This window comes from Myodes glareolus, chromosome 13 (assembly GCF_982192425.1).
Source record: "Myodes glareolus chromosome 13, mMyoGla1.1, whole genome shotgun sequence".
Taxonomy (NCBI): domain Eukaryota; kingdom Metazoa; phylum Chordata; class Mammalia; order Rodentia; family Cricetidae; genus Myodes; species Myodes glareolus.
Genome location: NC_142038.1, coordinates 64,769,772 through 64,785,289, shown reverse-complemented (window position 1 = coordinate 64,785,289; position 15,518 = coordinate 64,769,772). Strand labels below are relative to the sequence as shown.

Below are 15,518 nucleotides of genomic sequence, written 5' to 3'. Positions count from 1 at the left end.
TAATTTTCTACAGCTAGTATCGCTCAGTAAAAATATAATTTTTTTAGCGCTTATAGGAAAACATAGAATTGTTGCTCTACAGAACATGCAGTTTCTTTTCCCTAGCTATTGCCAAATGGCTTTCCTGATTGGGTTATGTTGGCTTACATTCTCAGAATATTTCACAATCCCCAGGTCTGGAGAAGCTCACCCAATTCTTGGGATGGCCAGGTTTCCAGTTATATTTTTCTCTGTGAATTATGAAATGGTAGCTTATCAACAACGCCTGAATGGTTCCTGAAACTCAAGGCTGGCAGGGCCTGTGGGGAGAGCAAAGAGAATGGTTAAGAGACCCAGAATGCCAGCAGCAACACTGTGGTGTCAGACTAGCTAGCGGCTAGCGCTGTCAGTCAGGGTGAGCTGCAATGCTTGTATGTAGTAGGTGGGGATGGCCATGATGGCACAGGTAAAGTCACTGGTGCTTTTCACTAACAGTGAGCATTGACATGAGAGAAGTGTGCAGACAGGTGCCCAATTGGAATACATGTTGAAAAGCTAGTAGTGTAACAATTACAGATTAACTTAAAACCTTAGCTATAAATGCGTTAGGGGAGCCATAAAACACCCCCCACCCCGTGTTGGGCTATTGAGATGGCTCAGTGGGTAAAGGCACTTGCAACTAAACCTGATTACCTGAGTTCAGTTCTCAGTACTCAAGAGGTGGAAAGAGAAAACCCACTATTACCAGTTAACCTGTAAGCTCCACATGCTTAACGACACACAGTCACACACATATACATACACAAAATGAATAAGTAAGTAAATATAATAAGATAATTTTTTTAAATCCTAAGCTTACTATGTGACCAATGAGGAGGAGATCATAGCTCGGATGGATTTAGTAATTCTGTCACAGGAGTCAGTCAAGTAAGAAGGTCAGCAGGGAAATTTTGCTTTATTTAACTGAAGCATCCCATGGTTCATCTTTAATACTTGACCAGGTGTTCCAGGGACTTCGTTTTCTTCCCTCTTCTCCCTCCATGATTGGCTCCCCTTTACTCTGGCTAGGTTTATTCTCAGCCAGTTCTGTCCTTGTGGAGACTAGGTATATACGAGCTATTCATATTTATGTTTTCACGGCTAATATTCCAACTGAAAAGTATATACCTTGCTTCTGTATTTGTATATGCACGTTCCACAAAGTATGCAAAACGTGAAAACACTATGATGACAGAGATGATTTCAGCTAGCTCTCATTCCTGATGGGGAACCAGAACTGCTTCAGCAATAGTTTTATTGGAATCACATTAACAAGGAGAGTGTTTCATTAGTCCTTATATTGGAATCGCATCATTAATAAGGAAGAGAGAGCCTAAAAGGAAGGACTGCAAGCATCTCATGTCCATCCTAGACTGCCTAGGCATGTACAAAGCTGGCCAACCTAATAGTAGTTATTTAAAAAAGGAATGTTGGTGAAATTCATTCAGGCTTTCTGTGCCTAACTTTCTGTGATTGCAGCAGTAATAGAGTAATAAACGCCTTCAGAGTACGTTGAGGTTTCTGCTCATACAGTATAAAGATAAATTGGCATGTTTTTTCCTATGGAGTTTTCAGACTAGCTGGAAGTGGTCAGGGTGGGAAGGCAAGCTGTGTAAACTGCTTTTGAATCCAAGCCGTAGGAAGAGATGAAGTCCCAGAGGAGGGGAATCTCCTGGGAACCACAGTTGTCTCCATGTGCATGGTTGTCAAAATCTCTTTTAGAACTTGTGTTTTAAATGCAAAAATGGAGCACTGTTGGTGAGAATGGTAATTCCAGCTTCATGGTTTCCCGTGGGCCAAGGCAGAACACTGAGAATGCAGACGGTGGCAACTTCCTGAGTAAAGTCTGAGAGTTGGAGCACGTGACGCTGAGATAGGTGCCAGGTGGATTCTATGAAACTCGATTGCCCATGCACTTTGTTTGGTAGTGAAGGGAAAGTCATTAGTTAACAAAAACAGTCCCTGATTGTGTAGCTGGAGGAGAATATATACATTCATTTTAAAGAAGCAAAATTTCTTGGCCAAGTATGGAGAGCAAATTGAAACAGGAGGTACTGAAGTTAGGGAGGACACTTAGAGACAATGGAATGTTCCTCTTGTGAGTAAGGGATAGAGTGAATTAGAATGATTGGAAGTAGAAGATGTGAATCTAATGTGAGGTGTCATGTGGTTTGTACAGGAAAAGAAATGGAATAATCTAAGGTACTTTAGTTAGAAGTGGTGAGGAGGAGCCAACAGTGAACAGGAGAAAGGCATTTTCTTTGTCCAGTGTATTCCCTGCTAATGCAGTTTTGAAAACACACCATTCTCAGTTTTACATAGGAACATTTTTCAGTGCTACCTAAAGTTCTTGGCTTTGTATTTTGATTTTTTAAAATTTGTATAAGGGAGAAACCATTGCATTATATCATGTTTATGTGACAAAACTGATATTTAAGAAATGGGGAGACTGCTCAGTGGTTAAGAACACTTGCTGCCCTTACAGAGGACCCAAGTTTGGCTCCCAGGACTGATAGAGAGCTTCACAACTCTCCTAAACTCTAGTTCTAATAGAACTGGCATCTTTCTCTGGTCTCCATAGGCACCAGAAACACATGTGCATATACATACTTGCAGGCAAAACACTCATACACAAAGCTAAAAAAAAAAAAGAAAAGAAAAGAATAAAAAGTTTTAAAAGGTAGATGTCTTGTATGTTTAAAAATAATTTTATCATTTGGGCAACAAATTAAATGTCTCTGGGCATGAATATGTCTTCGTGCTTTTCCTGGTGATTCCACTCCTGTAAATATAGATGGGATTGTTCAATGACAACTTCTGGCATAACACAATAGGACATAGCTCTCAGAGATGTGTATTCTTTTAGTATATGGATAGGAAACATAGTTAGAATGCATTTTTTGTAATTCTAACATGTATTGTTGTTATATTTGGTGAATGTGGAGGAAGCAACATGAAGAGTATTGTGTTCTCTAAAGTCATTTTATGGTATTTTAAAGCAACAGCATCCCTTTGTGTAACATCCCATAAGTGAGCGTGGCACTGCTGCTGTTGTAACCATCTCTTCCATGGCATTAGAGGAGGTCAGCTCTGGGTGGAGCCAACATGTGCTTACCGTTTAGCATGACACTAATCCACCATGCTGCTTTTAATGTCTGCTCATTGGCCTATGAAATTTAATATTTTACTTTTGGAAGACCAATTTTTAGAAATATGTCCTTTGACCTTTCATGGGTGGAGGATGGCACAGAGTGTCCGTGGGTTAGCTGTTGCTGTATGTAATTGATGGAGTCATCCCCTTGGACTCTACTAAAGACAGTATTTAATTCCAAATGATTTTACTCTGGTTTGAAACATGCCTCAAGGCTGCCTTTCTCTTCAGTCCCTTGTCCTTTCATATGCACTCAGGAAATTCGTCTCAGCTCAGCATACATTTCTATTATGTGCAAAGGACTGGCAGAGTGCAAATTTATTTGAGGATTAGCTTGACTTATATAGGGTTTGCGTAAATGTTTGTTCAATGAATAGAATTTTTTTTTCCTTTAATGATCTAGTTCTACAGAGGCGTCTCAATTATGGGTCTGAATTTTCTGCTCTGTTTTCTGGGAGTTCTTTCTCTCTTAATTTTCATGATTTTCTACCTGAAGAAAAGCAACCATTACCTTCTACGGTCCAGGTCTTTATTACATCTGAAATCCACCCTCAGGACGTGGTTATCATATGCAGTATTAGGTGAATATGGGCTCAGCTACCTTCACATTTACAGTATCTGGCTTTAGTTTGTGTCTTTCCTCCCTCTGTCTAGTATTCAGGGGAAGGAGCATTTCTGTGCCTCGAGTGTCAGATGGTGCAGAGATCATGGGCTTGGGAATGAAGTTAGAGTTTGGCCTAGTGCTTGGTTGTTATGGGTTGTGCTTTTAGTCTCTGGGCCTCATGTACAGCTATAGACATGAGAATGATGCTGACACTCTAAGGTGGCTGTAAGGAATATGGAGACTGCAAAAGCCTGGACATGCAAAAGATGCTCTGAATAAAAGACAGCCAGAATAATAGCGAGCCATTGCTATCTTTTTCCTCACTTATTTTCTAAATCACATAAAATAGGCTATTCTCCATGTGTTCCCATGGGCATGTGTTCTCTTAATTTTTACTATGAGATAAAAATAAAATTAGAAGCTAAATAAAATTGCACCCTGCCAAGTTTTCCAATGAACTCTGAAATGCCAATTTCTTCCCAGCTGACAGTATTTGGACACCAAGCTATTGCTTACTTTGAGTAGTAATGATAGGACTTGTATTCATAGTTTAGAAAGTCCTTGAACCCCTGCAAAATGCCAAACATAGTCTTCAATTCTCTCTTTGCTTTAGCTCAGTCTCAGCATAGTCCTATATGACATAATAATTTCTGCTTATCAAGTTTGTATTTGAAGAATCAAGATCAGGATGGACCAATTAAATGTGATACATTTAATAAAAAGTCCAGTCTCAGTTCTGCTTAGACTGACTATCTCCTAAGTCCAGAGCCTTCCATGCATCCTACTGCCTTCCTTACTAGTCCAAGTGCCACGACAGTGCATGGCATGCATAGTTGTATGGAACAGTTGCCAGAATCAATTGGCACATGTGGCATATAGCCTGCAGGGTATCTGTAATGGACAGGGACAATCTTGTCTTCTGTTTGACAGTCTTTGAAAATTTATGTAATATAGATTTTATCTTTTTTATACTTAGAATAGATTTAAAAGATTATGTGCTGTCCGCATAGATACTAAGTTAAAACAATAAATAAACTCTTGTCCTTCCGTAGAAGTTTTACTTTCCAAGATGAACTATTAGTATAGTAAGTGTCTATATGGATTTCTGCAGTCCATTGGGCAGTGACTTGATAGTCTTTATAAAATAAAATTCTAGTCTCAAATATCTAAGAATACCAAATATTCTAAGAATGTCTGTATAAGTCAGGGCAGACAGAGATATGTGTTAAAGTTTTTAAATCTGAAACCTTTTCTTGAAATTTATGCATGAAGTTGAAATAATAATCATGTTACTTGCAAACTGTCCCTTCCCTGGTGGCTGTCCTTGGTAATGGAGCGTTCAGACTACATTTCTAACTTTCCCTTAGAGATAGACTGAATCCTAAAAGGCTTGGAAGGGCTGGGGATGTAACTCAGTGGTGGAATACTGGCCTAACATACAGATCCCTGGGCTTGATATCTAGCACTGAAAAGTACGATGTAGCTATGTTCACATATAAATTTATAAAATGTCTTTCTTTGAGCCATCACTTATTGAGTCACTTGGTCCCTATTTATTTTATATTTTTCTGAATTCCAATCTTGTTATTCCCCACCTCTCAGATTTTATTGAACTCTCTAGAGAATTTCTTCCACAAATCATGATGATGTTCTCAAAAATAAAATGTCAGAGTTATTGCAGTTCTGTGAAATGCACAGTCTGTGCTGGGATTATTCGTCTGTCATTTCCTAGATATTTTACATGCATAGATTATTCATATAATGTATTCACAGGTATCCAGTTTTGAAAATATTTCAGTTCCTACTGCCAGTAATCTTTCACAGCAGCAAGTTAGTGTGTTCTTGATTTTCCAGGGTGTTTTCAATCATCTAAGTTATAGATTTATCAGTCAACATGGACTCTGTTACTCAGTGTGCCTAGAAGGCACCACATTCACCAGTAATGTGTCTAATTCTTCTCCATTGGCAGGCCTATGCCTAGAAAATATACAAATAGCCAAGTAACCAAGGATACATTATTCATTCTTTAATATTTCAAGAACATAATTTGTAAAATGCAACATAGAGTTAAGTGTACACTTTCTGAGTATAAACAGTTCAGTTTTCATAAAGTTAGCAGAAGAATCCTCTGTCTGCATTTAAACTCTTACTTCTATTAGCAGATCTAGCATAAATTATTCTTTAAAATGTTCTTTATAAAATGAGTATATATTTCAAAGCTTACAGTGAAAATATTTGTGAGAAGCTATTATTAATTCCTTTCTAAAAGGAGAGTGAGCATATAATTATTTATACTAATAGCACTTAGCATACTTTCTTATAAGGGTTCTTCATAATTGCTTATTGAACGTGTTGAGTTTTCGGCTTAGGTCACATAGCATTAATTTTTCATATTCATATATTTGAAAATGAGATTTTAAAAACATTTACCAGAAATAGGCTCTAACAGTTTATCAAAAACCACATTGACGAAATTAAAGTAGTTTAAGATCTATGTGACTTGAATATTCTTCTGAAAGACTATTTTTAAATGTGAAGGAATGGACACCTGTGATTGAGATAGTCTTTGTCAGTCAGTGAATATTCTTTCAATCACATTTCTCAGCATCTTTCCTAGTTTTCACATTACTTAAGAAGACAAGCTGTCCATTCTCTGCACTCAGCCTTCCCTGTTAGTAAATTTTATGTGTTCCATCAGCAATTTGATGATAGAAAGAAATGATTTTTTCTGTATTTCATGTAGCATTGGGGCTCTGCAAAGTGTCTCTGGGGGTCCTTTGATGTCTAGACGGTTTAAATTATGCCTGCTCTCTGACTCCAAATTCCACCCCTGTTCTTCTTCAGGGGTTGTGGGAAATGAAACAAACCAGAAGGGTTCCACAATCCAAGAGTCCAGGGGGAAAGGTAACCACATAGAATAGGTCTACCCTGGCAGGTGTATAGGAAACGGTACAGTTACAGGGACTGTAAAAAAAGAGGAATGGAGCAATACCCTGCACATTTATTTCTTCTTGTATTTTCCCTATGGAAATGCATACACATTGCCAACAAATGACAACATCTAGTGTTAGAGAAGGAGTCACAGTCACCCTATAGCCTAATGTCCCCCTTTCCTTCCCAACCTCCCACAGGCAGTCAAATCCAGGATTTTAGTCCCATTCTTGAACATTGCCTTGTTTGTTGACATGGTGAAATAATTTGTTCTTTATATGAGAAAACTAACTTTGTTTTCTTCTTTGTCCTTTGTTTCCCTTTTACGAATGGATGTCACCGTTCTTCCAACCCATCCTGTTAGAAAGTAAGTAGCTCCTGAAATTACTGAGATGGTTTGTTAAGACATTGATGTTTTATGGTTCTACCCACAGTGCATGCTTCCACTCAGAGCTTGTGCATCCAGTTATGTTGCACAAGACTAATCTTTGTATCAGCTTTACATGTCTGAGGATGCAGACGTGGAAAGTGCATTTGCATCACCCTCCTTCATAACCACAGATGTGTGTACAATGTCTTGTGTTTTATAAATATAAAATAATAAAATTGCACAAAGAAGGCTTTCACTTATACTTTTTGTAGATCAGTTAAGTGAGATCCCACACTTGGTTTTCAAGAAAAGAAGGTTACATTATCTAGACTATGGAATCGAGATTTAATAGCCCCAAGTAAAGATGACGGTTAGACCATTTTTAAGGTGTATTTTCATATTGTGTATATTAATTTGGGCTAATCGGCTCCTTTGAAGAAGCATTGGTATCTTTAGAGGAAAACATTTTATTGATTTTTAAATGAGATAGACCAAAATAATATTTTTTTGTATAGAAATGCAACTAATGCCTTAAATCTTGGTGGTTAATCAGAGTGATTTGAGCTGTAAGAATATTTTATATTTTTTCAAAAATATGAATATAATGTTATTTTTAGTCAAAACAATTTTTATATGCTTTTTGGAAAATATTTAGAAAAATTAATTTAGTTGTGTAGACCTTTAGAGCTATATTATCTTACAATTGTAAATTATATATTTTAAGATTTTTTCCATGGTAAATCTTGAGCTTATTAAGTTAGTAAACAGTATAAGTTAATAATGTACTTGTATTCACTAGAGCTTATCACTTGTAGGAGATGAAGTCCGTAGTGTCTATGCTGACATTAGCCATAGCATCAAATCACAGCAGCCAGCTAGTATCATGTGTACCTTAGAAAATATAAGCTAGAGTGGTGTTATATTTATTTAATCTGTATTCTTTGTTCCCTTTAAATCTACATTCCTCTTACACATCCTAAATCTACGTACTTGGAAATATGTACATTAGGGATGTAGTATGAAGGATGGGAGCAGTATTGTAAGGTTTCATGTTAGGGGGACAGTTTAGTAAGTTATGGTTTTAAAGATCCACATTGTGTAATTTTTATGGGTTTGATTCTTTGTGTCTTGTCACGTTAACATCTTGTCAGATCCCTGCAGAAAGTCTGCATTTCTGACAGTTTTACTAATTTAAAACTCCCCAAATCTGGCACAGTCATTTCCAGCTTCAAATTTTCTGTGCTTTTTGTCTAGAGAGTAGACTATAAAAATTACATATTTTTGCAGTGTTCAGTATAACATGTGTTGCATTATTTATCTGGAATTCATTTGTAGAGAGATAGTTCTGGGGAGATGAATCTATTTTTCTTTATAGCTACGGCTGGGCCCACTTACATATGAGCAAACATTTTTCATGAGGCAAAATAATGAAATCAGGCCAGTGAGCTGCTTGTAGGATCTCCATGAGGAAAGATGTTACATCAGGCCATAGCATTGTTCCCACGTGAGTCACAATGTTACAGTTACATTGTTCTCTGACCAAATTTATATTAGGACTCTTGTTTCCTGTCAAACCCAATGGAATTATATTTATATGTTGGCACAGAAAAGCTGCTTCCTAAAATAATAAAGAATACTCACATTATTACAGGGCTCCCAAACCTTCAGGACCACGATGCATATCCATGCTGACTTGTGAGAGTATATTTCTGCAGTTCAGCAATTTTGTCTTTTTAATTTCACCAGAAAGCTTTCATAGTAAATAAGAGATTTGATAGCCTTGGCTTTTAGAAAAATTAGTACCATAAACTTGTAGTTTTATCTAAAATTCAAAAATTGAAAGTCTCATATCTTAAAGGCTTCTTTGTTTAAAAAATTGGGGGTTAAACCCTTGTAACGCTTCAGGGATTGGTGGTGTGGGGCAGGGCTTCTAATAAACACTGATTTGGCCAAATACTGATTTTTTTGGGGGGGGAATAGTAGAAAGTAAAATGCACATGGAAACAAAATTAACTCAAGCAATATTTAGATGTCTAAATTCTAGCTTGCATAACTATTAACCTGCTAGCAAACTGCAGTATACACAGTGTACATTTTATTATCAACTTTGTAAGGGTTTGCATATAATTCACAAATGTTTGTACATGTGTGCTCTTATATTTTCCTTTAATTAAATGTAGTTTGCTTTTTAAAAAATACTGCTTTAACATTTTACTTCATTACATCTTTACTACAGATGTAATTGTTATCTGGGAAGAATGCTCCAACACACTTTTCTTTTCACATATCCAAGGAAAGGTTGACAATGTAGAAGCCATAGCAGAGATATGAACCTAGATGGAGGTCCTTGATCTGCTGTGTGAGCGATTCAACACCAGGATCTGCCTAAATACTTATAATTTCAAATCAGTTCTCCCTTGGTTTTTTATTATTCTTTTGTTGCTTTCAACCTATGAGATAGAGCAGGCCTTGAACTTTTTTTTTTTTTTTTGATCATTCAAGTGCAACCACCAAGTTTTCTGTAATATTTTAAAACTGAGGCTTCATCGTGTTATCTTACAAAATAACACCACATAAAAGTTTGAGCTTTGGTTTCCTTAAAGTGCAGTGTTGGTCGCTTTGTGAATAAAAGCATAATTTGTGTTTGGGAGACTTTTTGCCTGAAGCCTGTAAAACAGATGAATCTGATTAACTTCAGGGAGGCTGAACTGGCCCTTTATTGTAATGTAGATGTTTTCAAGGGTGGCGATGTATTTTAAAAGGCATGTAAGGAGGTGGGTTTTGTTTTTTGTTTTCTTCTCAGACTCACAGAATGGTTTGGCTTAATCCGTTGTGTCTCAGCTGGGCTCATTTCTTGCACACTTTTCTTTTTTTAGTGGAACCTCTCCCTTAGCCTGTCTGAATGCCATGCTTCACACTAACACTCGAATAGGGGATGGAACATTCTTCAAAATCCCTGGAAAGTCAGGCCTCTATGCTCTCAAAGTAAGTTGGACGGTTTTGCATACTGTGTGTATTCTTGCTGTGGGTCACACATAGTTTTAAATATACAACGGTAAGCACACGAGTTTTGTGAACGACTTCTGTGCACATGAAGGGTTTTCATTTCCCGCACAGATGGTTTTGTGTGGAGAATAAACAGTGATGGATTTCTTTAAGTAAAAGCCATGGTTTTCCTTCATAACATGGGGTAATGAAAACTAGCTGTGGGTTCCTTGGAACTTCTTGATTCTTAGAGATTTATAGGGAGGCGTGGCACAGTGCATCAGCAGGGACCTTTGGGTGAGCACAGTTGCCGTCTACTTTGGGACTCTACTGCAGTTGGTTAGGTACACTCTGCCCCAGTGTGCCTTCTATAAAAAGAAGGAAATCTTGCCTTCTGCATGAAATTGCACTGGTTTAAATCAGACAGTCAGTGGGGTAGCAAAATGCTCAAGACATTGGTTTTTGAAAGCAATGATAAATATGTTTTATAGCTATATAAGCAAAATATATCTATAGAAAATAAAAATTTGTTCAGCAGTGGTAGTGCACTCCTTTAATCCCAGCAGTCAGGAGACAGAGGCCGCTGGGTCTCTGTGAGTTCGAGATGAGCCTGACATACAGAGTGAGTTCTGGGGCAGCCACGGCTATACAGAGAAACCCTGTCTTAAAAAAGATAAAAGAAAAATTAAAAATCTGAGCTAGATAAAATGTTAGAGGAAGTTTTGGATGAAAGAATCTTAATTACTTTGTGGACTCCTCATTGCTCTTGAGAATGGGAACTGACATCTGAAATAGAAAGTTCATCAGGACCAGAGCTTTTGCTAAAGCGACTGAGAATATGCTCTACCAGAATAATTATAACTGACTAGAATCATTGAAGTCAGTGTGTTTTAGTAGATTACCCAAGATAAAAAGAAATTATTGCTTTAGTAAGTGGTGGATTGTTTTTAAAGTTCATCAACTGCCTTTGATATGTTTGTTTTTAAGGCCAAGAGTCATACCTGACAAAGAAATTCCTTCATAAATAAGAATTTCTTCTATTCTTGTTACATTATGTGCTGTAGAAAATAGCACAAGTTCGTTAAGATTACTTGTATTTCTTCATTTGTTTTTGATAGTCCTGGATGTTTCATTTATTGGTCAAAATCTGAGTTGTCAGTCCTTTGTTCTTTCTTTATATTGGAAGGAACAGAATTGTAAAGAATGCAATCTGTAAATGTCAAAAGGAAATAATTGTGTATAGGTTATTTTATTTATTTATTTTGTTGTTGTTGTTATTTGTTTTTGAGACAGGGTTTCTCTGTAGCTTTGGAGCCTGTCCTGAAACTAGCTCTTGTAGGCCAGGCTGGCCTTGAACTTATAGAGATCCACCTGCCTCTGCCTCTCAAGTGTTGGGATTAAAGGCATACACCACCACCACCCGGTTTATGAATAGTTTTATTGAAAGTTTATTTATGTACTTTATATATATGGGTGTTTTGTTTTCCAGAACCCACTAGAAGAGATTGTTTGATCTCAGAGTTAGTTGTAGATGGTTTTGAGCCAACATGTGTTTGCTGGGAATTGAAATCATGAACTCTGGGAGAGGAGCCAGTGCTCTTAACCACAGGGACATCTATCCCTCCAGGCCTGTGTATAGATTTTAGAAGCTGTCCACAGATACCAACCACGGTTGTGATCTTTTCTCAATGTTTTAATTTTTTTTTCCTTCTTCCATGCAAAGGAGTAACTTCTATATTAAAAGTCAGTCAGTATTACAATTCTGCATCATATAACTCTGATAATACATCAGGATTCTAAAAATATTATTCAGTTGCTGATATATCTCTATAAATCTTTTGTTGTTTGTTTGTTTTCAAAATAATATAGAAAGAAGAGTCATCATGTCCAGTGGATGGAGCATTGGATCTAGTCTGTGACGCAGACCTGGATGGTACAGAGATGGCGGAAAGCGGTGCCCACGGAGAGGAGAACAGGGGTGAGTGACTCCAGCAGACACACTCTTGCTCTCTTCAAAGTTATTCCAGTTAAGTGTTCAGTCACTATTTGCTTTCTTCACCATTTTCTGCTACATTTTTATTGCTTAAGATTTATCATCTATCATTTTTGATTGAAAAATCTTAGCACTGAAGAAAACTCTTCTTTTTTATTCAATGGGATATTTCCCTGAATAACTTTCTTGGATGATATCAGGATCTTTATATTCCTCCCACACAGTGAGAGGGGGTTCCTGGTTGGTGTTTCTACTTTATTTCTATGACGGGACTAAGATTGACAGTGTCTTATGACAGATGGGTCTAATTTTTGTTATTGCCTTGTTTCTCGTAAGTTAGGGCTAGTGTCTCTTTTCCTTGATGAATCAAGATGTTAAAATGTGTTAAATGATCATCAAAATGCAAGAGCAAGATTGGGTGGAGAATGGACACCTGGAGATTTTCCATTGCCTGGATTCATTTGTAGACATGGAATTGGTTGAGGTCACCAAGGGCAAATCACAAAGAAAAGATCAAAGACTGATCTTGTGGGCACCGGAATTTCAAGAGATTGGAGAAACTTGAGAAACAGGTGAATAAGATTGCAGATAAAGAGATATGGTTCATGCTTTCTGTATGGGAAGCCGAAACAATATGTTTTTTAGAAGGCAGAGATTCAAAAATGACCATTCTTCCTCCCATATAAGCACTAACCACTAACCCTGCTTAGCTTCGGACTGAGACAAGATCAGGTACACTGTCGTCCTTAGCTACACAAGGTGCTTGATGCCAGTCTGGGCTGGAAACCTTGAGATGGGCAGAAATGGGGAGGAGGAAGGTGAGAGAAGGATGAGAACCATGGAGAAGAAAGGGAAGAATCCATTTCTCTTGGATTTATGCTTCATTGATGCACATGGCGAGGACAGAAGCAGATCTGGGGATTTTGATCATAGCCTGAATGTGACTTGGCCATGAGACTGTTGATGACAGCCTACATGTGACTGGGCCACGAGAATGTTGATCACAGTTGATCACAGCGTGCATGTGACGGAGCCACGAGAGTGAGAAAGAAATCAGGACGTAGTACAGACAATGCCAAGGATTCAAGAATTTTTAAGGTGGAGAAAAAGAGAATGGTAAAATACTTAAAAGGGGATATAATGAATACTTTTTTTTTGCTTAATGGAGAAAAATATATTAGAGTCATTGTTTACTGGTAGGAAAATTCCAGTGGAGGAGAAATGGATCTAGTGAGAGAAAATGTTAGACTGCCGTGTGCTTAATAACACTAGAGAATGTTGCTGAAGATGAGCATCTGTGTGGTTAAAAGGCTGATTTTAGCTAAGGACACAGATAGGATGGAAAACAGTCAGTAGAGACCTGAAGCTGTTGGAGTAGAAGCAAGGTGGGTGAGTACAGAGAAGTGGAAGGGGCCTGAAGGAGTTGGCCCTACCTGCTTCCACTTTTTCTAAGTAAAGCACATCAACTTAGCAGCCAATGTTTGGATGGTGGAAGTACTCTCGGAGACTTAAGGAGAAGAATACCTAGGTCTCCCGAGTTCTGCCGATGCATCTGAAAGCATTAAGGCCCCATTGCTACGCTTATCAATGATGGATGTACTAGACGGCAGTTCTACTGTGATCTCTCACAGTTGTGTTCTGGGTCACTGATTTTGTCTGCCATTGAGGTCTTGCCACACGTGGTACAGCATAGAAATGAAGGGATGGAGGAGAGATTTACAGTTTCCATAGTGTTTAAGCCAAATGGATGGCTAGCTAGGTCTACTTAGAGGAAAGATAACCTTTTTAAAATTAAAATAAGCACATAAAAACTGATAAAGGCCTTGATTATAGGGTTCAAGAGTAACCTTGAGTATTAAAGCCAAAAAAATAGTAGAAATAGTATGGATAAGGTGTACCAAATAAGAACTAAAATTGTCCAGAAATGGAGGGTAACTCAGGAGTTCATCAGAACATATAGGTAAGAGTAGTAGGAGTTGGTGATCCTAGCATACCTATTTCACCTGAACTGTCCACGGACAGGGCTACATTGAAGTAGAATGGCTGTGTTAACCCACAAGCAGTGCCTATGCTATCCTAACTCTAACTCTAACCCTGACTCTAATCCTATCAAGCCAGTAAGAGCAGAGAGGGAGGCCAGTGGTGTCCCTTCTCTCTCTAAGAGTCTGGCAGTCACTCTATAAGAGGTGAGGAGGGAGAGGGAGGAATGGACGAAAGGGGGACTATGGTTAATATATAAAATGAATAGAAAAATACAATAAAATATGTATTTTTAAAAAGCATATTAAGCTCTAAAAAAAGAACAAAAAAGAGCTGAGTGGCTGGCAATGAAGGGCTTACCCTGTGCTCTAACTACCTTTGAGTCATCCGTGTCCTTGTAGTTAGTTCCAGTAAACTTAGGGTTCATCAGGTTGGACTTGGGCAGATCTGTGAATAAATGAACCTTTCTATGCACCCAGAGTGAGTCACACAAGATACACAAGATACATACATATGCTTTGATGACACAGTATACAGTGCTGGGGGCAAGAAAGGAACAGGGAGGAAGAATGGTCCAGCAGAACAGTGAGGGTTGCATGGGTTACTTACCTGATTTACAGGCCCAGCGGTACAAGACATGTAACAAAGACAAAAGCCTGCCATGTGGCAAAATCTGGGGGTCTGGTGTACATGGGAGAGAGCCGAGGTTTGTCAATCAAGAAGCAGAGTAATGGCTGGGAGAAAATGTTGAGATTGCAAAAGTTTTGCTAATGACTGACCCTGAATTCCGGGGGAGACAAGGATTTTAGTGATTGGACAGGGACAGAAATAGGGGAGGAGACCTCAACCAGCAATTAAGTCAAAGCAGGGATAAGCAGACTCCCCTAATTTGACATGTGATTAGGTACTTCACAGAATAACTCAGACCCGCACATATCTAGCTAATGTGACCCAAATTAGATTTCCTGGCCTCTCCTTTGATGTTGCATTAGGGAAATTGCTTTGGGGAAATCACTGAAAGAATAGTAAATAGCTTATTTCCTTGAGTACTCCTTGGCTCACCCACCTTTGTATCTTATTGCAAGCCATAATTGCTTCTTGCAGGACAAGCATATTTCCTATCCACAAAAGTGCCCCATGTAGCCTGGAAAACCTAGAGAGTGAAAATCTACTGAGGGCTGTCGGTACCAGCCTTTGCAAACAGCCTGCATTGCGCACACTTTGATATTCATAGCATTCCTCTGGTGCAGATGGGATTTATCGGTTTTGTTGCTTGATCTGATCACAAAGAATAGTCTTCTGGACCTCTCAGGTAGTATGCAAACCCAGGTGTGTATCTGACACCAAAAACCAGGTTCTAACTATTCTGATACACCGCCTGGGAACAGTAGAGAACAGCTGTTGCCTAGTGGTAGAGGTGATTTGCCCTTCCAATGTGAGCCCTCAGTGTTCTCAACATCTTCACGAGAAAGTTTTCCACACATGT

The 15,518-nt window shown here is 38.3% G+C and overlaps 1 protein-coding gene across 1 annotated transcript in view; it reads left to right on the top strand.

Moving 5' to 3' along the window:
* The first annotated feature begins 9,950 nt into the window (after window positions 1-9,950).
* Asxl3 (ASXL transcriptional regulator 3) overlaps window positions 9,951-15,518 on the top strand; it is a 106,987-nt gene continuing 101,419 nt past the window's right edge. Inside the window, exons 1-2 of the mRNA XM_048442660.3 lie at window positions 9,951-10,059; window positions 11,929-12,037. Of these exons, the coding sequence (XP_048298617.3) occupies window positions 9,982-10,059; window positions 11,929-12,037 (187 nt within the window). The 5' untranslated portion in view covers window positions 9,951-9,981. The remainder of the gene's footprint in view (window positions 10,060-11,928; window positions 12,038-15,518) is intronic.